Raw genomic sequence first — 24,302 nt, 5'->3', positions numbered from 1 at the left:
GCCTGTTTTGGAGGGGTAAGAGGGATAAGAAAGTGGACTGTCATTTTCTGATCCCTTCTCTTTTTCCGTCTACCCTGCATGCAGCCAGCAGCCAGTGCCCGAGCGGCTGCGGATCCGGGTGAGCCGAATCAGCATGCGTGACTATGAGGCACTGCACTACGACAAGGAAAAGCTCAAGGAAGCCTGTGAGTGACCAGCTGAGTGACCAGGGGGTGGGAGCCATGGTCCTTGAGTCTGGCACTGCCATCAGCTAAGCTGTGTGAGGTGTCGGGGATGGGGCACAGGCTGTGCCCTGAGTTGTATCTGTGCCTTGTCGTGTAGCTGTGCCGCTGGGGATCATCGTGGTTCCAGGAGACAGCGACCTGGAGTTGTGCCGGACCCAAATCGAGAGGCTGCAGGAGGTGAGCCTCTGCGTGGGAAGTGGTCACGGCTGGATGCTGAGGATGGAGGGACTCAGGGAAGGGATTTCTAAGCTTCCTTGACCTGCACGCACCAACACACACACTCCTGCTTCTGGTAGCGGGTCATGGTTTGCCTTCACCATGTAGTGGAGGCAGAATCCCAGGCTGGATGGCTTGTTGCTGCCTGGTCTCTGGCAGCTTCTTTCTCAGGGTTGCCCTTCTGACCTTATCCAGTCCCAGAGTGTCGGTGACCCAGAAAAATTATGAGGCAGTGGAAAAAGCCAGAACACATCCTTTGGGGACCTATTATGCCCTGAGTGTTTGGGGAAGCCTTTTCTCTGTCCCTTTGTTTGCTGTGCTGTGTTCCTTCAGCCCTCTGCGGGCTTCGTGTTTCCTGGCACAGCTCTGCCCCCCGCGAGGTGCCTGGATTAGGGTTGTCCCCCTTCCAACTCTTTTCATTTGTAAGTACTAACTTTTGTGCTCCTGCCAATGTGCTAGTGTGTGTCCATGACCCGGGCACGGGCTGTGTAACCCTTGCTCCTGGTGAGCAATGCCTTCTGAGCCCACAACTTGCCTCCTGGCACCACACTGCTCTGTCTGATTTTTCTCCCGGAAGATTGAAGAGACCTTGCTCAGGCCCCAGTTAGCAGGTTCTCGTGCCTGATGGAATTCCATCCAGCATGTGGTGCATAGTGTCCTGAGCAGCTGAAGTGCAGAGCTGCTTGCCCAGGCTGGCACATTGGCATCTGCTCCTTTGCCTGCTCTACATGCCTGTCTCCTGCCTGCCTTGTGCCCAGGCACTGGTGAGGGCATGCAGGTAGACACATGGCTCGCAGCTCCCGGGCTCAGAGATTAACACTTTCCTTCAGCATCAGCCTGGTAGACTGATGCCTCTGCAACCTCCTCTAAACCTGTGCATTGAGGTTGCTGTTCCTTAGTCACTTCATGGTTTAACTCTTCTCCGTCCTTAGGCAATCACTGTGCTCTGGCCTCAAAGCAGGGCAGGGACCAGGGACCTTGGCCAGGCAGTGTGTAAAGCCAGATACGACAGCACATTAAATGCCACTAGTGGGATGAGAGAGGGGCTGGGGGGCACCTAGACAAAGGCTGTAATGGCACACCTTGCCTTTCTGCAGGATTTCCCTCCACAGCCTTCTGCTTTAGAGCACCTGCACTTTCAGGTGTGTATGGCCTCACTCCATCCCCTGGGTCCATCTGTCACGTCTACTGTGCCAGTCTTGTGAGTTCATCTTGTAGCACCTCTCTAGTGTGTCAGCTCCAGTCTGTCCCATGCTGCTCTCCATTGCTGTGTTGCTGTGTGCTCTGCTTGTGTTCAAGTTCCCCTTTTCATCCAAGTGCCTGTGTTCCTCCATGTCTGCAGGGACCTCCCAAAAGCAGGAGGGATGCACCGGGGAGATGGGGAGGCCAAGAGACACAACTTTATCCTCTCTTTTCTTATGCAGGAGGGAGAGGGAGCTAAACCGAAGACACTGTCATCCCAGAAGCTGTCACCCAAGTGGTGCTTCCTGGACTGTGAGTACTGTCCTCCCCTGAGAGTGCTGACTGTGGCTGACAGTGTGCTAGTGAGGTCCTTTGGTATGCTGTCTCAGTGGAGGTAGCAAAGACACAAGGGTTCCTGATGTGTTAGAAACCACAGACTCGCCTGAGAATGGTCATGTAGGAATTAGGACTTCTCTCCCCAAAAAAGGTGATGTGATCCATAGCCCAACTGAAGTGCATCTACACCAGTGCATGCAGCATGGGCAACAGACTGGAGGAGAGGAGCTGGAAGCCATTGAGCAGCAGGAAAACTATGACATAGTTGCCATCATGGAAACATGGTGGGATGATTCATTCATACAACCGGAGCACTGCAGTGGATGGCTGTAAACTCCTCAGTAAGGAGAGGCAAGGAAGGAGAGGTGGTGGGCTAGCTCTGTATGTTAGGGAGTGTTTTGACTGTATAGGGCTTGACAATGACGACGATCAGGTTGAGTGTTTATGGGTAAGAATTGGAGGGAACGCCAATGAGGCAGATACTGTGGTGGGAATCTGTTGTAGACCACCCAGCCAGGATGAAGAGCCAGGTGAAATATTCTGTAAGCAGCTGGGAGAAGTCTCTCAATCGCTAGCCCTTGCTCTCAGAGAGGACTTCAACTTAGCAGATGTCTGCTGGAAATACACTACAGCAGAGAGGAAACCCTCTTGGGTTTGTTCTTGGAGTGTGTGGAAGATAGCTTCCTGACACAGCTGGTGAGGGAGCCGACTAGGGAGGGCGTCCTGCTGGAGCTGTTGTTCGTGAACAGAGAAGGACTTGTTGGTGATGGGATGGTTGGAGGTTGTCTCGGGCATAGCAATCACAAAATGGTGGAATTTTCAGTTCTTGGAGAAGTAAGGAAGGGGGATCAGCAGAACTACTACCTTGGACTTCCGGAGGGCAGACTTTGGCCTGTTTAGGAGCCTGGTTGAGAGAGTCCCTTGGGAGGCAGTCCTGAAGGGCAAAGGAGTCCAGGAAGGCTGGACATTCTTCAAGAAGGAAATCTTGAAGACACAGGAGCAGGCTGTCCCTATGTGCCAAAAGACAAGCCAGCGGGGAAGAAAACTGGCCTGGCTGAACAGAGAGCTTTGGCTGGAACTCAGGGAAAAAACAGAGAGTTTATGACCTTTGGATGAAGGGACAGGCAGCTTGGGAGGACTACAAGGATGTCATGAGGTTATGCAGGGAGAAAATTAGAAGGACCAAAGCCCAACTAGAATTTAATCTGGCTGCTGCTGTAAAAGACGGTTAAAAATGTTTCTATAAATACATTAGTAACAAAAGGAGGGCTAAGGAGAATCTCCATCCTTTGTTGGATGCCAAAGGAAACATAGTGATGAAGGATGAGGAAAAAGCTGAGGTACTTAACTTTGCCTCAGTCTTTCATAGTAAGACCAGTTGTTCTCCGGGTACCCAGGCCCCTGAGCTGGAAGACAGGGCTGGGGTGCAGGATGAAGCCCCCATAATCCAAGGGGAAATGGATAGCAACCTGCTACACCAGTTAGACACACACGAGTCTATGGAGCCAGATGGGATCCACCCCAGGGTACTGAGGAAGCTAGTGGAAGTTCTCACCAAGCCACTTTCAATCATTTTATCAGCAGTCCTGGCTAACTGGGGAGGTCCCAGTTGACTGGAAGTTAGCAAATGGGATGCCCAACTACAAGAATGGCCGGAAGAAGGATCCAGGGAATTACAGGCCTGTCAGTCTGACCTCAGTGCCAGAAAAGTTTATGGAGCAGATCATCTTGAGTGCCATCATGTGGTACGTACAGGATGACCGGGTGGTCAGGCCCAGTCAGCATGGGTTTATGAAAGGCAGGTCCTGCTTGACTAACCTGATCTCCTTCTATGACAAGGTGACCTGCTTAGTGGATGAGGGGAAGGCTGTGGATGTTGTTTACCTTGAATTTAGTAAAGCCTTTGACACCATTTCCCACAGCATTCTCCTGGCAAAACTGGCTGCTGATGGCTTGGATGAGTGTACTCTTTGCTGGGTAAAAAACTGCCTGAATGGCCAAACCCAAAGAGTTGTGGTGAACGGAGTCAAATCCAGTTGGTGGCCAGTCACAAGTGGTGTTCCCCAGGGCTCAGCACTGGGGCCAGTTCTGTTTAACATCTTTATTGATGTTCTGGACGAGGGGATCGAATGCACCCTCATTAAGGTCACAGGTGACACCAGGCTGGGCAGGAGTGCTGATCTGCTTGAGGGTAGGAAGGATCTACAGAGGGATCTGGTCAGGCTGGATCAGTGGGCCGAGGTCAGGTGAGTGAGGTTCAACAAGTCTCAGTGCTGGGTCCTGCACTTGGGTCACAAGAACCCCAGGCAATGCTACAGGCTTGGGGCGGAGTGGCTGGAAAGCTGCCTGGCAGAAAAGGCCCTGGGGGTGTTGGTTGACAGCCAGCTGAATGTGAGCCAGCAGTGTGCCCAGGTGGCCAAGCAGGCCAATGGCATCCTGGCTTGTATCAACAGTAGCGTGGCCAGCAGGGACAGGGAAGGGATCTTACCCCTGTACTGGGCACTGGTGAGGCTGCACCTCGATGATGTGTTCAGTTTTGGGCCCCTCACTACAAGAAATTGAGGTGCTGGGGGGTGTCCAGAGAAGGGCAACAAAGACGTTGAAGTGTCTGGAGCACAGGTCTTATGAGGAGTGGGGGAGTGTTTAGTCTGGAGAAAAGGAGGCTGAGGGGGAGACCTTATTGCTCTCTACAACTCCCTGAAGGGAGGTGGTAGTGACGTGGATGCTGGTCTCTTCTCCCAAGTAACAAGTGATAGAACAAGAAGAAATGGCCTCAGGTTGTACTGGGGGAGGTTTAGGTTGGATATTAGGAAAAATTTCTTCACTGAAATGTTTGTCAAGCACTGGAAAACGCTACCCAGGGAAGTGGTTGAGGCACCATCCCTGGAGGTACTTGGAAGTGGAGTTGTGGCTCTTAAGGACATGGGTTAGTGGCACTTGGCAGTGGTAGGTTAATGGTTGGACTCGATGATTTTAAAGGTCGTTTCCAACCTAAACGATTCTATGATTCTCTCAATTTGGGGAGGGTGAGGGGACAGACAAGCCACTAAGAGCCACATGAGACTTGGGATTTACGGGTATTGGAGACTTTGTGGCAAAGTGCAGCGGTGCTTTGCCCTGGGCTGTGTCTCTGGCTGCTGCCCACAAGTGGAGCGAGGGGTATCGTCTGTTGCCCTCCTGTCCCCAGAGCTGAAGGCAGCTTGGCAGCCTGTCCCCGGTTATTGCAGGACTGCTGGGGTTGCTCTCCTGTGTCACGCAGGCAGGGGGCCCTCCTGCTCCAGCACACTGGGAGCCAGGCTCGCCATGAACGTCCCAGTGGTATGGGGAGCAGGCTCCAGCTGCTGCTTCGCCCCTGCCGGAAGGGGAGCTTTCTCCTCTCCCTTTGCCTTCACTGACCAAGAGCTCCAGAGCTCTCCCTTTGTATCTGCAAGCTGGCCAAGAGAAATGACTCGGGGGGGCACTTCATCTCCCAGACTTCCCAGTAACAGGGCATAGAGCAGTCGTGCGTTGCAAAGTGGGCCTGGGAAGCCTTGTGCTAGGCAGAGAATGCAGTTTTCTCCCTTTGGGGTTCCAGCCCTGCACATGGGGCTGCTGGCACTGCCCTCCCAGGTGTCACTACCACGACTGCTGTACCAGAACCACTTTCCCTCCTCCCGCCAGTCTCCCACCAGCAGGTGCTGGGCTCCAGAAAATGTGTCAGGAAAGAGGCCAGAGCCTCGTTCAAGACAGCACAGGCTCATTCAAGCAGCTGAATTACAGGCCTTCAGCAGCAGCTCCCTGGCTGTAAATCTCCAAACGTGGCTCTTCACTCCTCTCATCTGCTCTGGCTTGTCCCTGCTCTGTTTGCAGAAACAATTCCCTGGGTCCCCAAGGGTCCCACTGCAGCAACCTCACCTAAGCAGACACCATCAGCCTGGTGGGACATGGGGAAAATGCCACCCTGCGTGGGAACCCGATTGTCCTGACACTGTGTTCTTACTTGTTCTGCTCTCCCTTGGTGATGCCGTAAGCCCCCAGCCCTTCCCTGCTCCCCTGGCTTCATGGGTCTGACTCCAGCACAGCCACTTGGTCCGTTGGTGTTGGAGCACCTCTCCTGCTGTCAGAATCTCTCCTCTACAGAAGAGGAATGAGCAGAGGTTTGCACTCAGAGGAGAATGGTTTGAAGCTCACCTGCCATCCTAGGAGATGGGCACTTGGACTTACAGCTGGTGGTGGCCGTGCTCTGTTGTGCCTGGCAGTCACAAGCTCTCTTGTGGCCTCGGGGTGGTCTGTGGGACCTTAGTCAAGTCAGCTGAGGCTGAGCTCCCTCTTCTCCCAGCCCTGCTCAGTGCCCTCGTTTCTTAGTGCTGTGCAACAAGATGTGCGGTGTTAAACTGGAGCAGTTTCTCACCTGCTGCAAGTGAATGCTGAGATGTGCACTGCACAGCCCTGAGCTTCATCTGCTCAGGCTAATGCTGAAGGCCCCAAAAGCCCCCAGAAAGGCCATGGCATCAGCTAGGTAGGTGTGTTCTTACCTTTCCTGTGGCTCCCTGACAGGAGTCACTGAGGAGGAGATGGCAGGCAAAGGCATGTTGCACAGGGGCATAGTGGTCTGTAGGCCCAAGGGGCTGCCTCTCGGGTAGAGAGAGCGGCAGGGTCCCGAAGGGAAGGGGGCTGCTCCTGGTTGGGGGTTGCTGTTCACTTTGCTGTGCCTTCTGTGCAAGCCATGAAGTGGCTGGATAGTTCACTATCACTCGGTGGTGGAATGTTCCCATCTCCCTCATCTCACACCAAGAATGACCCTGTCTCACTCTGTCCCTGTCTTACAGCAACCACAGCTGATCGGTTCTACAGAATAGACCGTGCACAGGTGAGTGCAGCCTCGGCGTCTATTTCATCATCCCCCCGGCATCTCTGTTCAGTTTTGGGCCCCTCACTACAAGAAAGACATTGAGGTGCTGGAGCCTGGCCCAGGACCAGCCCCAGCATCTCCGGGGTCCTGCAGAAAAGGGAGGATGCGTGTGTGGGAGCACAGAGACTTGGTTTGGAAGCTGCCTGCAGAGCCTTGCGGCAGAGTGGGTAGGGAATAGCAATGTAGCAAGGCTGGCCAGGGGGCCCAAGTGACTGGGGTCATCTTAACTTTCCCTAATGATCTGGAGAGAAGGACATGGGTGTACAGGTCATCTGCTAAGTTGGCAGGAGATAGAAAGCCTGAAAGGACAAGGAAATGCAGAGGCTTCCCCGGCACAGGTCCCAGGACTCTTCAAGCCACCATTGCTCTGCTGAGCGAGTGGGTGGGCTGCAAAGCATGGGGTGTGAGGGGATGGAGCTGTGCAGAAGTAGGTCTTGCTTCTGAGGAGGGCTGACTTGTGTCTTTCAGGAGCACCTCAACTATGTGACAGAGATCTCTCAGGATGAGCTCTATGTGCTGGACCCAGAGCTGGTGATCACCCAGACTGTGGGCACCTCTCCTGCTATGCCTGACCTCGTTGACTCGTCTGCTACACCCACTGGGCACCATTTTGCATTCCCCTCCTCTTCCTCCTCTCCACCCTCCTCTCCTGCCCCCAGGTGAGTCTGGAGTGGGGGTGCTGGAACTCAGGAAGGATGGGCAGTGATGCAAGAGCCAGGGTTCCCTTCACAGCATTGATCCCTGGGCCAAATTGCAGGGAGGCTCTCTAGAAGTGAGGAAGAATTCAGTGCTGAGTTAGACCAAGGGGTGAGGTGCCATCTTGTCTTCTCTGCTCCTCTTCCAGTGCTGCTGGGAGCACTGGGGCATCACCAGATGGCTCAGCCTGGCCTGCAGGATAAAGGGCATGGATGGCTTTTGTCCCATCTGAGGCCAGCCTCAGGCATGGGTGAGCAACAGAGCTGGGAGCAGCAGTAGAAATGTGAGTTGGGAAGAACCCAGATCAGGGAAGAAGCAGAAGGCATGGCCAAAGAACAGCAAAGTCCCTTGGCCTGCCACTCCTCCTGCCTGCTGGAAGGGTGCCATGGGCAGGCTTACTCCCAGCCACCCCTTTTGGATGATCTGCTGCCGGGACTGGCAGGGTTAGTTACACTTTTTCTTCTTCCCTTCCAGTGCTGAGCCTGAGCGCTGCCTCCCGCACAAAGGTGAGCCCTGTCCCAGCCTCTGTCGCACCCCCTCTCAGGTCGTGCTGGTTTGGGTCCCTGCCACGTTTTTTTTGGCCTGGTGTGCAGGCAGAATCCCTGCTGCCTGTGTGCCAGGCAGGAGCATTGGAGCCCTGTGGGCGCGTGACCCCAGAGGTGAGCAGGAAAGCCCTGACAGTGATTTGTGGAGTGGCCTGGCCAGGCGCCTTCCCGGCTCCACGGGAAATGATGTGGCGAGGGGTTAATCCCCCACCTGCGGGGCTGAGCGGGCTGGGTTGGGGGGCTGTATCTGCCAGAGGGCTGGTGGGAGCTGGGGAGGGAGGTGGGAACACAAGGTCAGGGGCCTCACCAAGCTGAGCAAATGGAAAGAGTTTCCTGGAGCTTTTGTGGAGCCCAGTGCCTGAAAGTGTGAGTGAGTCATGGGTGAGAGGCATCTCGGCCGCTGGCTGGCACTGGGGAGATCTGCTCCCCGCTTCCATCACGTGTCACCCTGCCGGTGGGCAGAGACTGCTCCCCAGCACATGCTCCTCCCTGGGGCTGAGGTCTGGCTGTGTCCTTGGCTATGTGGTGTCTCCCTCCTTCCCCTGGCTTGTCCCTTACATGCCTGAAGGTGGAGGAGCCACATAAATCCAGTCTGACCAAGGGGTTAGCACCTGGAGGAGCTCATGCTGTACCCTCAGCTGACTGCTCCATGCCTCTGGTGCCCAACCCTTAGCTTCAGCATTAAATAAATGGCATTGCAGCTCGACTTTTCTGACCACGACCTATCTCCTTTACAGATGACCTTCTGATAGAAGCTGCCAAGAGTGGCAACTTCAGCAAGGTAGGCGCTCCCACTGCGATGAGCAGCCGGGCTGGCTCTGGGCAGTCTCCCTGCAGCCATGCTCAGCTGGTGTGCCCCTTGGGCTATGGAAAGCCCTGCCAGCCACACTCCACAATTGCCCTGGAGCAGCTACTGTCGAGCCTTCCTCTAGGAGTGGTGGCTGGAAACCAGACAGGCTCCTGGCAACAAGCCCTGTTCCTCTCCTGGGGGACACAGAGGGAAGGGACTTGGTGTCATGGCTGAGCTGGACAAAGCTCCTTGCCAGGCCCCGAATATCCACACAACCTGCCGGGCACCCTGGGGACGCAGCTTCAGGGCTTGGGGCTTGTAGCTGGGAAAGGTAACTTATCTCGAGCAATCTGGCAATCCTGTAGTTCCAAGAGCTGCACCGGGCTGGAAGAGACTTGATGGTGCGAGACTCCTCAGGCCAGACCGTCCTCCACCACGCTGTCAAATCAGGGAGCAAGGACATCGTCAAATACATCATTGAGAATGGTGAGCTGGGGCCAGAGTGCCACCCTTAGCAAAGGAGCCCGACAGCCAAAAAAACTCGGCGCTCTGCTCAGAAGGGGTGCTCCTGGGCTTAGATCCCTTCCGTCCAGTTTTGCTACGTCCTTCTTTTGGCGTATGGGCTTTCCCTGGCATCTGCCAGCCAGCGCTGGGGTGCCCCCGTGGCTGTTGCCGCATCCTGGCAGGGACCAGCATGTCTCTGGGAAACATTTCTCAATGTCCTGCTTCAGGGCAGCTGACCTGTTGTTTTTGGCAGCTCTCACTGAAATACAGGCTGCTTTATTTTTATTTGGATGTTTCCCTGTAATGAGTCCACAACAGCTCTTCTTCCCTGGGCTCAGCTGGCCTCAGATGCCATTGCTGGCCTGAGTGCTTTGGAGCCAGGACCTTTGCAGGCCTCATGGAAATGGCAGCCCCTATGGAAAGATGCAGAGTGTGACTGGGGAGTAGGCAGGTCTGTCTCTGCCCCGCAGCTGGGTCTCACTCACCCTGCACTGTCTTTCTCTCCACAGCCCCTTCAGAAATCCTCGATGCCACAGAGGAGAAGTAAGTTGCTGACTGACCTGCATTACCTGATGGCCAGACCCTCTGTGAGGTGACCAGTCATCTGGGCACTTACCAGCTGCCCTCGGTCTGGTTACCAGCCACAGTTCCCAGTCCACACTGGACTGACCCTCCCCAAGTAGCACCCCCTCCTCTGCCAGGGCTGCCTGGACAAGCACGCAACCCACCGACAGCTCCTGCTGCCTCTGAACTGCTGTCCCTCGCTGCCACCTGCATGCGCTGCTTGTCCCTGTTCAGGGGGACGTCTCACATGTCCCGCTTTCTCCTCCTCAGCGGCGAAACCAGCTTGCACCAGGCTGCAGCCTTACGCCAGCGCACTATCTGCCACTACATCGTGGAGGCCGGGGCTTCACTCATGAAGACGGACCTGCAGGTGACGGTGGGAGGGCTAGCAGGGGGGCTTCAGGGGGGGACTGGGGGGCTGGCAGGAGCAGGGCCAGCAGGAAAGCAGAGCAAGAGTGTTTTGGCTGGGGTCTTTGCCAGCCAGAGGGGAGCTGACACGAAGCACCCGTGCTTGCCTGGCAGAGCCCGGCTGCAGAGGGGTTAAATCCCTCCCCTCCCCACGCTTCTCTCCCTGTTGTTTTATTAAATTAAAAGCAAGGGGCTGGAATGTCTCATCCCTGTCTCCCCCTTCCCACCCTCCGGGGTCAGAGCAAGGACACTCTTGCTGTAAGTTCCCTCCCAGCTGCAGGGCTCCCCCCGCTCTCCCCCACGAGCGGCCATGATGGGGGTGCTGGGAGCTCCTCTCGGCGGGTGAAGCTGGCCCACAGGGAGCAGGAGCAGGCAGTGGCGGCCCTTTCCCTCCCGTGTCAAGTTAACTGAGATGTGCCTTGGTGCCAGGGAGTTGCACCAGCCCTGGCAGAGGAGTTGGGGGAAGGGGGATTGAGGCTGTGTTTTGGTAGCAGAGGTCCCTGGGGCTGGCATGCGGCAGAGAAGACACGGTTGCTTCTGTCTGGTGGAGGCTTGAAGTGATGGGCTGTAGAACAAGCCAAGAAGGTGCAAGCTCTGAGTCTGGGACACAGTGTAGGAGCCCAGCTTGCAAGCTTGCTGGGGCCGGTGGAGCTTGGGGGCCACCTCAGACAATGCGCAGACCTGTTACTGCTGCCAGGGAGGTGCTGTACAGACAATCTCTGGCTCCCCATCACTCCTCCTTGGTCCTAGTCTAAGGCTTGGGCCTTGCACAGTGCCCAGAGTGGGGCTGGCCTGGCTGAAGACTCAGCTGGGAGGGGTGAGAGGACAGCTCTGGGGGCACGGCCCCTCTCTGCCGTCAGCCCCCTCATCTGCCTGAAGGAGGGGAGCAGCCCCCAACCTGCCAGCACAAAAGGCAGTCCCGCTCAGGCATGCCGGCTGCCCCAGGGAACTGGGCTTGCACGTGCCTGTGCAAACGCGTGTCCAGGTTTGTAGCTGTCTGGGGACCCCTCAGCGCTGACCTCGCACGGGCTGCGGGTCACAGCCTGCCTGCACGGGCAGGATCCCAAAGCCGGCATCAGACCTGTAGCTCGGGTTTGGAGCGGGCTGATCATCCATCCCACACCCTGCAGCGGTGAGGGAGGCCGAGCCTTATCAGCTGGCGTGCCTCAGCCCGGCTGGGCAGAGGGGCCCTGGCAGCTCCGGTTTCAGGCTGTGGGCAGGCAGCATTGCAGTGGGGCTTCTGCAGGGGGACGGGAAAGAAACTCAATTCCTCCTCTGGTTTTTTCCCCCCACTTTGTTAAATGAGTGCTTGCATAAAGGAGGCCCCCGAGGAAAGCCAGCACCGAAGCACAGAGATGTCTCCATCCCCCTGCCTGTGTGCCTGCTGGGGGATGTGTGTGGGACCAGGGGGCATGCTCAGTCTTGGGGTGCGCATGTGAAAGAAGGGGTTTCTCGGTGCATCGCACCTCTCCGCAGCTGCGCATGAGTGGGCTTTTGTCCACAGCTGCATCCAGGCCCGGCGGAGGCTCTGCATGTCTGACCATTGTTCCTCCTGGAGAAATACGGCTGTGGGTCACCCTGGAGGCCCCAGCACCCCGCCGCAGCCGCCGGTGCCCCGCTGTGCACCCAGGGAGGAGCCGGGCAGGCCGGGCATCCCTTCCGGGACCGGTTTTCAATGGCAGCGGCAGAGTGCCAGGTTTCCGCGGCCTTTCTCAGCGGCACGGCAGAGCCCGAGCGCTTGGCGAGGAGGAGCGAGGAGCAGGGGGAGGGAAGGGGGAGAGGAGACGGAGCTGGGAGCTGTTAACAGATTTGCTTTTTATGGAGTGCGGGAGTTCATTAGTGGACACAGTCCAGATGGCTGCAATAAGCTGGTGAAATGTGATCCTCCTCCGGGAGCAGGAGCGCTAGCCGGGCTGCGAGAGGGAAGGGGGGTTGGTATTCCTGGGCATTCCCTAGACATACCCCTCATTCCTCACCCTCTCCCGCCTGCCTCCCCAGCACTGGGGAAGAGCAGGTCATGGGGACCAACCTTTGTCTCCTCTCAGGGGCTGGTGACGGTCAGGGCCAGTCTCTGTCCTGGCCCGTGCGTGGGGCTGATGGACCTGCAGGGGACAGCTTCCAGCCCTGCAGCAAAGTCGGGCTCATGGCGAGCACATAGGCATCTGGCTACCGCCTGCCTCAGGGCTTGGCTGCGGGCTCTGCTGGACCCAGCTGTGGCCACCTTTTTGGTGGGGGAGTAGGGGCACCTTTGGGTGTGTTTAGACAGTGCTGGATGCCCTGACATCTTTTGCCTCCCCTATGCAGGGAGACACCCCCAAGCACCGGGCTGAGAAAGCCAACGACCCTGACTTAGCTGCCTACCTCGAGAACCGACAGCACTACCAGATGATCCAGCGTGAGGACCAGGAGACAGCTGTGTAGTGCTCGGCGTGCCTTAGCCCAAGCCAGCTCGGGCAGGACAAGGAGAGGACAATGCCAACTGGCAGAGCTGTGAGTCTGGCCCAGCCCTCCCTAGATGTCAACCTGGTCCCCGGAGGAGATGGAGACAGCAGAGCTCTGCCCCAGGCTGGGCTGGGACTCTGTTTATGAGGACAGTGGGTATTTGGGACTTGAAACCTGGCTCTTTGTGTGTGTGTCCCTTCACATTCCCTGCCCTGGATGGGCTCCATCCCACAGCCCTGTTGGGACAGGCCAGGCTGAAGCCCCCAGTCACCCTTGTGCACTGGAATGATGCTAGTGCCCGCTCCGCAGGCTCCTACCTATGATCCTTGTGGGATATCATTGCTCGCCCCCTCTCCCTGCCGTCAGTGCCCCTCCTTTAGATGCTTGGCTAGGTTCATGTCCTGCTCCTCCTCTCCTGTCTGGTACAGCCACGGGAGGCACAGGCTATGCGGGCAGACAGTAGAAGCCGTGAGCCTCAGACTTTTCCCCAAGGGAAGCGCTGTGACTTACTGCCCCTGCCTCCTCCCCGCTCCTGTTGGTTTGGGGCTGCCCCAGATCTCTGTGTGGCCGTACCAGGGTCTTCTGTGGCAGGAGGGAAGTCCCTGGCGCACCCAGCCTTCCCTCAGCTGCCCCAGTCCCAAATGCTCTGGAAGCAGGGCAGCCACCGCCCTCCTGGTTGTCTTTAGTGCTCAAGCCAGTCAGCAGTCTGGCCCAGGGCAGGGATGACTTGGAGGAAGGCTACTGAGTCCTCCCGCCATCATTCCCTCTGCAGGGCTGGCTGGGGCAGCCTGAACACCCCGTGTCTGCTGGCATCTCTCCGTGAGCCTGCTGCAGCACATGGCCATGGTAGTGAGCTGTGCTTGGCCTGGGCAGAGGTGGCGGTGGAGCCCGTTCTATTTCCCAAATGCTGATTTGGATCCAGCTGCCCTTCCCACTTCAGCTCCCCCGCTGATACTAGAGGTTGCACTGGGCTGGAGGGGCAGTGCTGGGGTCAGTGCTGCTCTCAGGGATTTCCCCCGTGCCCCCCAACCTGTCAACATGCATCCTCTGAGTCTGACTCCTGCCATCCCCCAAAAGAGGCTCAGGACTTTGCAAGGAAAACTTGGGAGCTCACCCAGCCCAGACACAAGCTCCCTGGGCAGGCCACCAGCTCACCCTCTTCAGTTTCAGCAGAAAGAGAGATTTGGATGCATAGGAAGCATCAGTGCTCCCAGCCCCGAGTCACATGTGCAATGGGATGGCATTTCACTCACCGCCTGCCATGGGGCACGAGGCACCACAACCCATCTCCCCTGTGACTGCTGTGGGCACTGAGCATCCACAGAGGCATCAAGCCAGCCCTTCAGGAAGGCTTTTGCAGAACTGACAGTCTTTGGGACCAGGAGGTGCTAGCAGAGGAAGAGAGCTGATGGCTCTGGGCCTTGCAGACCTGCTTGGCACCTTTGGGTGGGTGGCAGTTGTGAAGTGGGTTGCTGCTCGCAGCTTGGGTCCCAAGAGAGGAAGGGGAGGAGGAGGATGCACAGGGTCTGTGCAGTCCCACCTGCACTCACACCCAGCTGCGCCCACTGGGTAGTGCTAGGTGGCACCGTTTTAATCCCTCCTAATACCAATACCAAAAAACGAGTATGAGGATACTGCAGAAAACCAGAATACCTTTCAGGCTTTTTGGAGGACGAGGGATGCCGTGGTGGGGAGCAGAGGTGCAGGGCAGTGCAGAATGCCAGGGGCCAGTGGCAGTGCTGGCAATTAATAACGACAGCACGCCAGTCTGTTCAGAGCTGGGATGCTCCAGCAGCACCTGGAGTTCCCATCAGCACTGCTCTCAGGCCACCAACAGACAAGGCACTGTCATCTCAGAGGTCCAAACTGCTGCTCCTCCAGCCGGCACCATCCAGCCTGGCCCAGGGGCGTTTACAGCTCCAGCTTCCCAGTTTCTCCCTGGTTTTGTATCTTCCCTTATAGTTTTTGTACAGGTAGTTGAGAGACACACTGTCCCCCTCCCTTCCTGGCCCCTCCGTACGTGCGTGAGCTGAGTTGCTGTGCAATTCCAAGCCTGGCTTGTATTTTGGCAAAGGCGGAGGGGGTGTTGGTCGCCCTGCCCGTGGAGGGCAGGGGTTGTGTGCAATACCTGGGTCTGTGTTTCCTAAACGCTGTTGTAGGATTGTATTTTTGTAACTCTGTGAGGGTGCCAGCTCCAGCAGGCCCAGGGCCTGGCACGAGCCTGCGTTCCCATCGCTTTTCGACTTGGACTGTTTGGATGTTGTTGTTTCTTGCCATTGAAATAAAGAGATGGATGTTTTAGTTCCTGTCTCCCGCTGCATCTGCAAGAATGCAGCAGGCGCTGCACCAGTGATGCCCTGCGCAGTGCAAGTGAGGTTGTACCCTGAGGCCTCTGCCCCTGTCCTAACTGGGGGTACTCTTGGGGGAGTTCCCTGCTGGGCCAGGTCCTTGCCTGCTTCCCTGCACAGCGTCCCTCTGGGAGAGTTCCTAGATACAGGGTCTTTGTCCTGAGGGACTTTCTCCCCCATTCTGTGGCATACATCAATATTGGGTGTAATGTGGAACAGGGAAACCGTGCACCATGATCCCAAGTGATCCAGAAGGGCTTGGAAGTGTGGATTGGGAGCTGGCACCCTGCTGTTCCTTGCCCTGCTCCAGTTCCTTCCTGGAATGGGAGGCAACAGCTAATGGCTGGTACTACAGTGGCATCCAGCCTCCAGATTTCAAAATGTTTGTCGTCTTTTTTTTATGGTGAGCTGTCCCCAGCCACGCTGCTCTGCGGCTCTTCCCGTTTGTTCCCAGCTGCAGAGGGGAGCCTTAGGGTCCTGTCTCCAGTGCTGAGCACTGGGGCTGCAGTGTCGAGGGCTGGGATTATCTCCGCTGCTCCGGCGGGAGGACAGCTCTCCAGTTACACAAGTGGGGGATTAGGGATGCTTCTGCTTCCAGACTTGTAAGGATGCCCGCGGCCAACGCCATCTCTCATGCAGAGTTTCCTTTGCAAAAGGGAGGTGATCGTTATAGCCGACGGCGTGCTGCGGAGGGAGCCGGAGATGGACACAGTGGGTGATGGGGAGCTATTCTCCTACCTTAAACTCAGATTCCTGAGGGCAGTTTGGCAGCCTGCCTGTCGCTCCTGCCGCCCCCTCTCCACCCGGAGAAGCAGCCTCCTTCCCCAGCTGCGTTGTCCCTTCCACCCCGCCGTGCCTCCCTTTCATCGCCTTCAGCCTTTCAGCTCCTGCCCAGAGCTAACAGTGGGGGTCTGTAGTGGGTGTAAGGCACACCAAATTGTCCCGGCCTCCCTGGGCCGCAGCCCAGGGACCAGGCGTACGTGCAACTAGGAGGAGGGGGCCCACTCTGCTTCAGTGCCCAGACCCTGGCGCGTTGGCGCTTGGCCCGTGTCTCGGCGGCGAGGACCGTCAGTAACCATGGCAATGAGAGTTTTCTAGCTGCCTTGGTGTCAAATTTATGGTGGGGGAGAGAAGTGGTCCCAAAATACGATTGCTGTGATGAGGGGTGTTAGGAAAGGGGCAGTCTACCTTCAGGGAAGAGCCCTGCCCTTCTCCCCGAAGTGTTTCAGCATCCTTTCTCTCTTTCAGCCGGGTGTCAGGTGTCGGAGGTCTGTCTGGCCTCTCGTGGGCTGGAAACACCCCTGGGGGTGTATGCATGGGAGACACGTGCAGGCTGGGGAAGGACGTGCAAGCCCAGCCCCAGCTGAACAGAGCTGGGGTGACAGCAGTTGGCCCTGTTAATGATCACCTGCCCCACAGCCACCTCCGCAAGCCCCAACTGGGAAAACTCCCCCCGTGCGCAGCTGGGTCCCTGCGCTGGCAGTGGGGTAACTGCCCCAAGGATCAGGCTTTGACTGGAGGTGGAAAATGCGGAGCTGCCGTGCCATGAATTACATTGTGACTTTTTTAGAGGTGGAAAGCTCCACTTAAGGAATTGCAGGGAAACATACCTGGGTTGGTCACGCTCCCTCTCTTCCCTCCTTCCCTCAGTATGAGGCCCCTTTCTGCAAACACAGCCTCCTGGTGCTTGTTTGAGCTGGGGAAAGGGCCGTTCCCTCTCCTCTGCATCCCTCAGAAAGTGCCTGAAGGGTCCGAGCACGGCCACTGCCAAGAGCGATGTGCACCAACACATCTCTGCTCGGCCACAAAACTAGCACCTGTCTCCTGGTCTCCAGCCTGAGGAAGCAACGGGAGGGGAATGGGAACGGCTGAAAACGGAGAGAGTGAAAATTTGCAGAGTTTAACCATACCTTGGGCTGCTCTGCCCTGGGGACCCCAGCAGGGTCTCTGGCTCCTGGCCAGAGATGGCTGAAGGAAAGCAGCAGCGCTTGCCCCCACACCCAGCCCTTTCACAGCGCCACCAGGCCCTGGTTTGCTCATCACAGTCCTGTAACTCAGACTTGCAAACCTGATGCCACTGAACCCCAGCCAAAAGCAGCACACCTAGGCCCTTCCCCTTCTTCTTGAGCGTGAAGTTTGTCTCTGCAGCTTTCTTCAGCTTTGGTTTAAAGGCACAGAGATTGGTGGGGGAGGACTCCTGTCCAGCTGTCAGGACGCATTTCTGCACACTGTGCTCAAAGGTAGAGCCCAGGATGCCCAGAGCCCTCATCACCCAGAGCAGCACCCGTTGCTGTGTGTGTAGCGGGCAGGGGAGACGACGTGCTCCCACAGTTGCTGGCCCTCCTCGAAACCTCTGCAGATGTTCAGGAAACTGCCGGCAGGGTGTGAGTTAAATGCGGGAATCTCTCGGCAAGCAAGCGATTCCTGGTGGTGAAGCAGCTCATAAAAATTACACCCCACCCCACCTCCCCCCCCAACCCCACCTGTGTCGGCCCTGCTTTCAGCAGCTTTCTTCCAGGGCAAGGGGTGGAAAAATGTCTCCGTTCCTCACCACAGCCCCATTCTTCTGGGATGACACTCGCCTTTCTAGCTGGTAACTCCAGAAGTGAGTTGGTTTGGCCCTTGCCTCTCCTCACCTCCTAAGAAAAGGGGGTGGATGGGGGGGAGGGAGCAGTCACGTCTGCAAGTTCCTTGCACCCCCGACGAGCGGGGCTGATCTCGTCTCACCGCTTGGTCTGAGGAGCAGGGTTGTGGCGTGGCTGAGCTGGGGACGGGCTCAAAGGATGGAGCTGGGGAGACAATTGGGCCAGCATGAAAGAGAGGTGCTGCTTTGGGTGCTGAGCAGGTAGCCCCCTCCCCAGCGCCCTCCCACGAGGGGCAGAGCCAGCCGATGAGGGTGAAGAGGGCAGAGACCATGAAAAGTGGGTTCGCTGGTACCAGTGGCCTTGATGGGGAAGGAGGCGTCCACGGAGCTGATGGAGACGCAGGGTGGTTCCCTTCACTCCATCCAGCCCCAGGGGTGCCCCAGGGACCGTCTTCCAGCGGGTCTGAGCGCGGCGGGGAGCCCTGCCCGGCGGTTCAGCCTGCACCCCTTCACCCACTCGGCGTTGTTGGGGTGCGTGGTCACCTGCACCCCCACGGCTTCACGGAGCCTGGCGGAAGGTGAGACTCCGCCTGGGGCAGGGGGAGGGGACACGGCGACATGCCCCACCGGGGCCTGACCCCTCAGGGAGCCCAGCACACCCAACCGCTGAGCAGAGCCCCCCCAGGGGGGCCGCCTGCTCCCCGGGGCCGCCCCCCCCCGCCGGCCGCCCTGCCTGCCTTTGTGTACCGGGGCGGGGGGGCGGGGGGGCAGAGGAGGAGCTTGCGAAAAGTTTTGGGCTAAAAAACCACCTTTTTGCTGCCAGCCGAGCCCGACGTCAGGGGCCGCTGTGCGCTGCGCGGGGGCTCCGCACGCGGCCGCCACACAAAGGCAGCAGCTCCGCACCGCTCCGCACCGCTCCGCGCACCGCACCGCAGGTGAGTGTGCTCACACACACCCCCCCACACACACACCCCAACTCCCCCGGTACTGGGGGTCGGACCCCCACCCCAAGCCCCCGCGGCCGGCGGCCCGACGCCACGGGGATGGGCGCCTCCCGCGAAGCCTCCCCGGGGAGGCTGAGGGCTCCCCGGAGGGAAAAGAGGGGCGCTGCCGGGGGCGGGGGGGCTGCAGGAAGGGCGATGGGGACGGGGGTCCCGGGGGCGGGAGATGCTCAGGCCGGAGCCCGGGGGACGAGGGGGGAGACCGGCCGGAGGGGCAGGGGCTGCACAGCGCCTGCCCTGCGGAGGGAGCAGACGGTGGAAGCGTGGAAGGGCGCATAGCTCGGGCTCCCTTCTCCTGGCAGCGGGGAAATTCCTACTGGTGGGGTGCCGGGTACCCCAAGATCATGAGGAGCCCAAGGTCTGCGCTCCCTGCCCGCGCCCGGGGAGCGGCTCAGCCCGCGGAGGGCGGGCAGCGGTCCTGCGCCCACCTCTGCCAGAGCCCGCTGCAATTTGAGCCGAGCCGGGAGGTCGGGCTGCTGGGGGGGGGCTGCTGGGGGGCGCTGCGAGTCCCCCCGGCCGCCCCGCTCCGGGGGGAGCTGGGCAGGATGGGGGTGGCAGTGCCTGGTGGCCCCCAGCGGTGTCCGGAGAGGGGGCCAGGCTCTCCCATCGCCGTGCTGGGCTCGGCTTCAGCATCACCAGGCGGTTTAATTTTTTTTTTTTTTTTTTTCATACAGCTGATCCTAGATTATTCAAACCCAGGGCAGCTAGAGGAGCGAGGGGAAGGGGAACAGGGACTGCCACGGTGTGGCCAGGCTCCAGGCTGCTCCGCTTGCGTGGCCCGTTCCAGGGAGCGACCAACGCGGTGCGAGAGCCAGCCGGATTTGGAGCAGGAGAGGAGCCAGGGCCCTGCAGGGATGCGGGAGGAGCTGGGCTGGGAAAACACGACTGAAGGCGCTGGCAGCCCGACCTGGAACAGCTCTTGTTTGACCAGTAAAGAAGGGAGCAGGCTCTTTGGAAAACCAGTTGGAAAACTGCACTCCATTTTCCTTATGAATGCTTTAGAACGTGCCACGGCAGAGGGTCCCTGCAGACCTTTGCCTGGGGGATGTGACATGCTGGGCAGAGCCTGGGAGCAGATCCAGGGGGTGTAGCTGGGCTGCCCCTCGGAGCCCTCCGCTGCCCACATCCCCGCGTACGTGTGGGCAGGGCCCCGCGGTGCCGGTTCGGTGGGGAGCAGAGGGTGTCCGTGTTGGAGGCGAGGCAGGGGTGAGGGGGGCAGCCTGCTATGGGCACTCGAGGCCATGTCCACAGGACCAGAGCTGGAAGGTGCTGGGCTGGGAGGGAGGCAGGTGCAAGGAGGATGGAAGAAGTTTACAGAGCACCTGAAATTAGGGGGATGCTGTGAATAGTGCGGGTGTCAGAGCTGCTGGCCCATCCGAGCTGCTGCAGAAAGCGGGACAGGGGTGCCCATAGCTCAGCCCCAGCCTTGCCATCTGTAACCGGCCCGCCGGGGTTGAGCCCTCGCCCCCTTTGAAGGCAGCTGGGTGGGAACGGGGCTGAGCTGTGCCGTACTTGGCAGGATGGCTCCCAGCCGGGCTGGGCGAGGGGGAAGGCAGCTCTCACCCCCTCGGCTGCGCCTTCAGCCAGCCGGGCTGTGTAATTCCCTCTGACAGTTCAATGCAGAGCGAAGCCGGCAGCTTCGCGGTGGCGGACGCATGAAAGGTGAGTGCACTGGAGCCTGAATAATGCGGGGAGCTGCTCTCTCCGGCACGCTGCCCGGGGAGCCGGGGGGCAGGGACAAAACGCTGACCCCGGGCTCTTCCCTGCGCTGGCGTCCCACGGGGCACACGGTGCACCCTGAGCTTTACAGCCCTGTCCCACCGAGCCCAGCATGGAGCCAGGGTGGGTGTGATCTATTTGCTGGCTGGCTGCTGCCCTGTGGTTATGGTGTCATCCTGAAAGGCTTTGGGGGAACAGGGAAGGGGCCACCAGACTTGAGACACAGGCTCTACATGGCTGCATTCCTGCTGGGACCCCAGCGTTGGCAGCAGTGTCCCACAGAGGCTAATGGTGGCAGCCGGAGGGGAGCCATCACCTGGCCTGGGGCCACTGGGGAGGGGGAGAACAGGGGCCCAGGAGTTGCACCATCATGTGTGTGCACCCTCGTCCCCATCCTGCTCCCAGGGGCATGCACACGCGTGCACACACACTCCCTGCGTGCAGCGGGTGCGGTGCCAGCAGCAGGCGCAGCTCTCCTGCTCCATCACGCCAACCAGCTCCCACACTGTGGGGACTTTTTTTTTTCCATGTTTAATCCGCTGGTTTAGCTCTCACCCCTCATGGCTGCAGGATTGGTTTTGCTGCATTTTTTTTCTTTCTGCCCCTCCCCAGAATTCCTCTGGAGCTGGAGAAAGACACCATGGCAGCTCTGCCCACCCAGCTCTTTGGTGTGGGGCAGCAGCCTGCTGGGTGCTGAATAAAGGAGCCACAGAGAAATGGAGTAGGAGCTGGGCTGCAGCACCAGGGAGCAGGACCCCTGCTGCCAGCATGCAGGCAGGGTCTGCTTTGCTTTCTGGGGGCAGGAGCAGCACAGGCACTGAGGCAGCCTGGTGCTGGGTGCACCGAACCATAGGGCCTTGCCCAGCTGCTGTGTGGGGTGCAGGGGATCCCCATGGAGAGCATTTCGCTACTAGCAAGTCAATGGAGGGTTGCAGGGATGGGAACAAGCTTCCAGCCCAAAATCTCACTCCCAGGCAGGCCGCCTACAGCCCGCCATACCCCCTCCTTGCTACTGCATTGCCCCCAACCCCTCACCTGCCTCATCCTCTCCCTCCTCCCCAGGCAGGATGCAGGTCCGGGGCCTCCTCCTCCTCCTGGCACTGATCCTGCTGGCTGCCACTGCTGAGGCTGGCAAGAGCAAGAAGGGTAAGGGGCAACCTGGGGCGGGGGGGCTGGTGAGGTGGGGTACAGCCCGGGGCGTGCTCCTGTGTCCCTGCAGCGACCACCCGCTCCCCCTTCCCTCGCAGAAAAGGCAAAGAAGGATGGCTCCGAGTGTGAGGACTGGCACTGGGGACCCTGCGTCCCCAACAGCAAGGACTGTGGCCTGGGCTACCGCGAGGGAACTTGCAAAGATGAGAGTAAGAAGCTCAAGTGCAAGATCCCCTGCAACTGGAAAAAGAAGTTTGGAGGTGGGTGCATGTGGCAGGGTGGCTGGGGACCACCCTGGGCTGGGTGCTCATGCCAGACCCTGGCCAGCTCTGACACCTCTCCCCTCTTCCAGCTGACTGCAAGTACAAATTTGAGAGCTGGGGGGGGTGTAGCGCTCAGACAGGTGTGAAGACTCGCTCCGGCATCCTGAAGAAAGCCCTGTACAATGCCCAGTGTGAGGAGGTCGTCTATGTGACCAAGCCCTGCTCTTCCAAGATCAAGTCAAAATCCAAAGGTCAGTCTCCACCCCTCCGGTCCCCAAGGCTCCTGCTGGAACCCTGGGCAGGGGCTCTCGAAGGGTAGCTTGGCCTCCTTTGGGCTTTGCAAGTGGTGTAGGGGCTTGGGTAGGATGCTCTTCCATCTGCACCAGCACATGTGACAGCCCCAAAGTCCAGCTGCTGGCTGGGTGGGATGCAGGTGCTGCTAGGAAAAACCCTGGTGTCCCCCCTACAAGTCACCGCCAGTTTCGGTGGGACAAGGATTCCCCCATCTCCTCAGTGGGGCTGGTGCAGAAGGTGACTTTGCACGGAGTGGGGAGGCTGCCTGCAGGGATGCGGCCCCTGTGCCATGCCAAGCCGGCCATGCTGGCTACGTTTCTGCCATGGCAGTGCTTGGGGGATCAGCTGCCAGCAGACGCACTAACTCTTGTCTCCTGTGCTTCTCGGATGCAGCAAAGAAAGGCAAGGGGAAGGACTAGAGCGGGAAGCCAGCATCCTCATCAAGCCCTCGACACAGTGCCCACGGGGCTGGATGCCCAGCTGCAGCCAGCCCATGCTCCAGTCTTCCTCCTCCTCTCCTTCCTCCTTTCCCTGACCTCTTTCACTGAGTTGCCTTGTTTTAATTGCTAGTGTTGTAGAGAGCAAACCCACCCACCCCACAGGAGGGTCTGCCCCCCTTCCCTGATGCCCCACCACCACTGCCAGTGTGTCCCACTTGCCTCCTCTCACCTGATGTTGGGGTTTGCTGGGATGTGCCTGGGAGAGCTGGCATGGGAACACACATTTTTCCACCCTCCAGCACAAATGAGTTGCCTTTAGCACAATCTTTGGCAAGCCCAGGAGCCTCCTCACTCCTCCACCGGTACCGGTGCTGGAGGGAAGGGCTGGGTGTTGAATGCTCGAGTAACCCCATCACTCATTCCCCTTACTCACATGAGGACTGCTCTCTGCTCAGGGAGCTTCTTCCAGCATCCCTTCAGCTGGGGCACAACTTCCCTGCAGCAGGGAATGGGGAAAAGAAAGCCACTGCCCCTGGGATCCACCGTGTCCCCTCTCCTCCGTCACTTCTAACTGTGTGTCCATGCTGGGGCTGCAGCCCCTCTGCCTTCGACATGCCAACACTGGTGCTGGGTGGAAGCTCTCACTTCTTTTGGAAAATGGGGTTTGTTTTCTTTTCCAATAAAAATCTTTTTAAAAAAAAAAATATCAGAACCCACCTGTCATCCCCACAAGGGTCTGCTGTGCTGCAAAACCCAGCTTTGCCAACCCCACTGGGACCAGCAGTTAAGTCACCGTGTGGCTGGTGGCAGTGGCCTGGATGCCACACACACGTGGTCCTGGAGAAGGCGCGTGGCTCAGACCTCACAGCCTCTTCTCAGCAGCGCTTTGGGCTGCACCTCGCCTCAGGCTTGGAAGGAGGGATGGGGCTGCCACCCGCACGCTGCAGGAAATACCGGTGGGTGACACTGGGAAGCTGGGGAGGAGCAGCCAGGTGATGACCCATTAATTCCTCATGTCATGGCCAATGGTTTCAGGTCCGAGGTCTTTATTTGTCTCAGGGTGGATTGGGCCGTGGTTGTAACAGTTAAAAAAAAACCCAAAACCCACCAGGCATTTTGGGCACCGCTATATGAATTATCCTAAAGGCAGTGGGTGGGGGGCGTGTCCCCATCTGGGCTGGGGCAGCCTTCAAGTTGCCCACCATCACCCTGGCAGGGGGCTGGGAAGGACAGACAGATGCAGAGTTTGCCGGTGCCAGCATGGCCCCATCCCATCCCTCGGCTGTACCCAGCTGTGTCCACCAAGGCTTGCAGAGCCCCGACGTTGGGAGAAGCTGAGGAGCAGCCCCGGGGTGGTCTGGGGTGCACACGGCGGTGGGCTGGAGATGCCGGCTGGAACCTGCATGCTGTGGGCTCCGCTGCAACACCGATGGCAGGGTTATGTCCATTTACAAAGCTCAGCAGCCGGCTCCTTTGGCCTCCCTGGGGTGTTCTCCTGCACCCAGGGCACCCAGGGCAGGAGCCGTGCATCAGGCCTCCTACACCTGCCATGGGGAGAGCAGGGACCTGCTTATGGCCCAGATGAGACACGGGGCACCTCAGCCACACTGCAGACCCTCTTCCAAACCCCCCCCCCCCAGCTCCCCCTGTCCCTCCCCAGGACAGTTATTTTCACTGTCATTGCTGCCCAATTCTCAGGGACCACA

The 24,302-nt window shown here is 58.6% G+C and overlaps 2 protein-coding genes across 5 annotated transcripts in view; both read left to right on the top strand.

Moving 5' to 3' along the window:
- The window catches only part of DGKZ (diacylglycerol kinase zeta), a 47,456-nt gene extending 32,357 nt beyond the window's left edge, over positions 1-15,099 (top strand). For 2 of the 3 annotated variants that reach the window (XM_074909513.1, XM_074909512.1), the window contains 11 exons: positions 85-185; positions 322-401; positions 1,865-1,934; positions 6,767-6,807; positions 7,318-7,508; positions 8,020-8,051; positions 8,828-8,871; positions 9,246-9,366; positions 9,894-9,927; positions 10,219-10,318; positions 12,661-15,099. In XM_074909513.1, coding sequence (XP_074765614.1) covers positions 85-185; positions 322-401; positions 1,865-1,934; positions 6,767-6,807; positions 7,318-7,508; positions 8,020-8,051; positions 8,828-8,871; positions 9,246-9,366; positions 9,894-9,927; positions 10,219-10,318; positions 12,661-12,777 — 931 coding nt within the window. In that variant the 3' untranslated portion in view covers positions 12,778-15,099. Of the gene's footprint in view, positions 1-84; positions 186-321; positions 402-1,537; positions 1,583-1,864; positions 1,935-6,766; positions 6,808-7,317; positions 7,509-8,019; positions 8,052-8,827; positions 8,872-9,245; positions 9,367-9,893; positions 9,928-10,218; positions 10,319-12,660 lie in introns of all 3 variants that reach the window. The other variant, XM_074909511.1, reaches the window with a different exon arrangement.
- Positions 15,100-17,735: 2,636 nt separating this feature from the next.
- MDK (midkine) lies at positions 17,736-23,268 on the top strand. Of its 2 annotated transcripts, XM_074909084.1 has the most exons (6): positions 17,736-17,751; positions 18,554-18,665; positions 21,513-21,596; positions 21,698-21,859; positions 21,952-22,113; positions 22,550-23,268. In XM_074909084.1, exons 3-6 carry the CDS (start codon positions 21,518-21,520, stop codon positions 22,573-22,575), a joined length of 429 nt encoding a protein of 142 aa, XP_074765185.1. In that variant the 5' UTR covers positions 17,736-17,751; positions 18,554-18,665; positions 21,513-21,517; the 3' UTR covers positions 22,576-23,268. The 2 variants fall into 2 exon arrangements, with proteins under 2 accessions (XP_074765185.1, XP_074765184.1); XM_074909083.1 differs by lacking the exons at positions 17,736-17,751; positions 18,554-18,665 and adding an exon at positions 20,373-20,393.
- The last annotated feature ends 1,034 nt before the right edge of the window (positions 23,269-24,302 follow it).

This window comes from Athene noctua, chromosome 6, assembly GCF_965140245.1.
Source record: "Athene noctua chromosome 6, bAthNoc1.hap1.1, whole genome shotgun sequence".
Classification (NCBI taxonomy): domain Eukaryota; kingdom Metazoa; phylum Chordata; class Aves; order Strigiformes; family Strigidae; genus Athene; species Athene noctua.
The sequence above is the reverse complement of the archived record's forward strand: the minus strand, read 5'-3'. Positions and strand labels throughout refer to the sequence as shown.

What these genes read in the sequence shown, in the direction of transcription:
- MDK (XM_074909083.1), top strand. An exon ending in CTGGAAAAAGAAGTTTGGAG is followed by an intron (nt 21,860 to 21,951) that starts GTGGGTGCATGT and finishes CCCCTCTTCCAG; the next exon opens with CTGACTGCAAGTACAAATTT. An exon ending in GATCAAGTCAAAATCCAAAG is followed by an intron (nt 22,114 to 22,549) that starts GTCAGTCTCCAC and finishes TCTCGGATGCAG; the next exon opens with CAAAGAAAGGCAAGGGGAAG.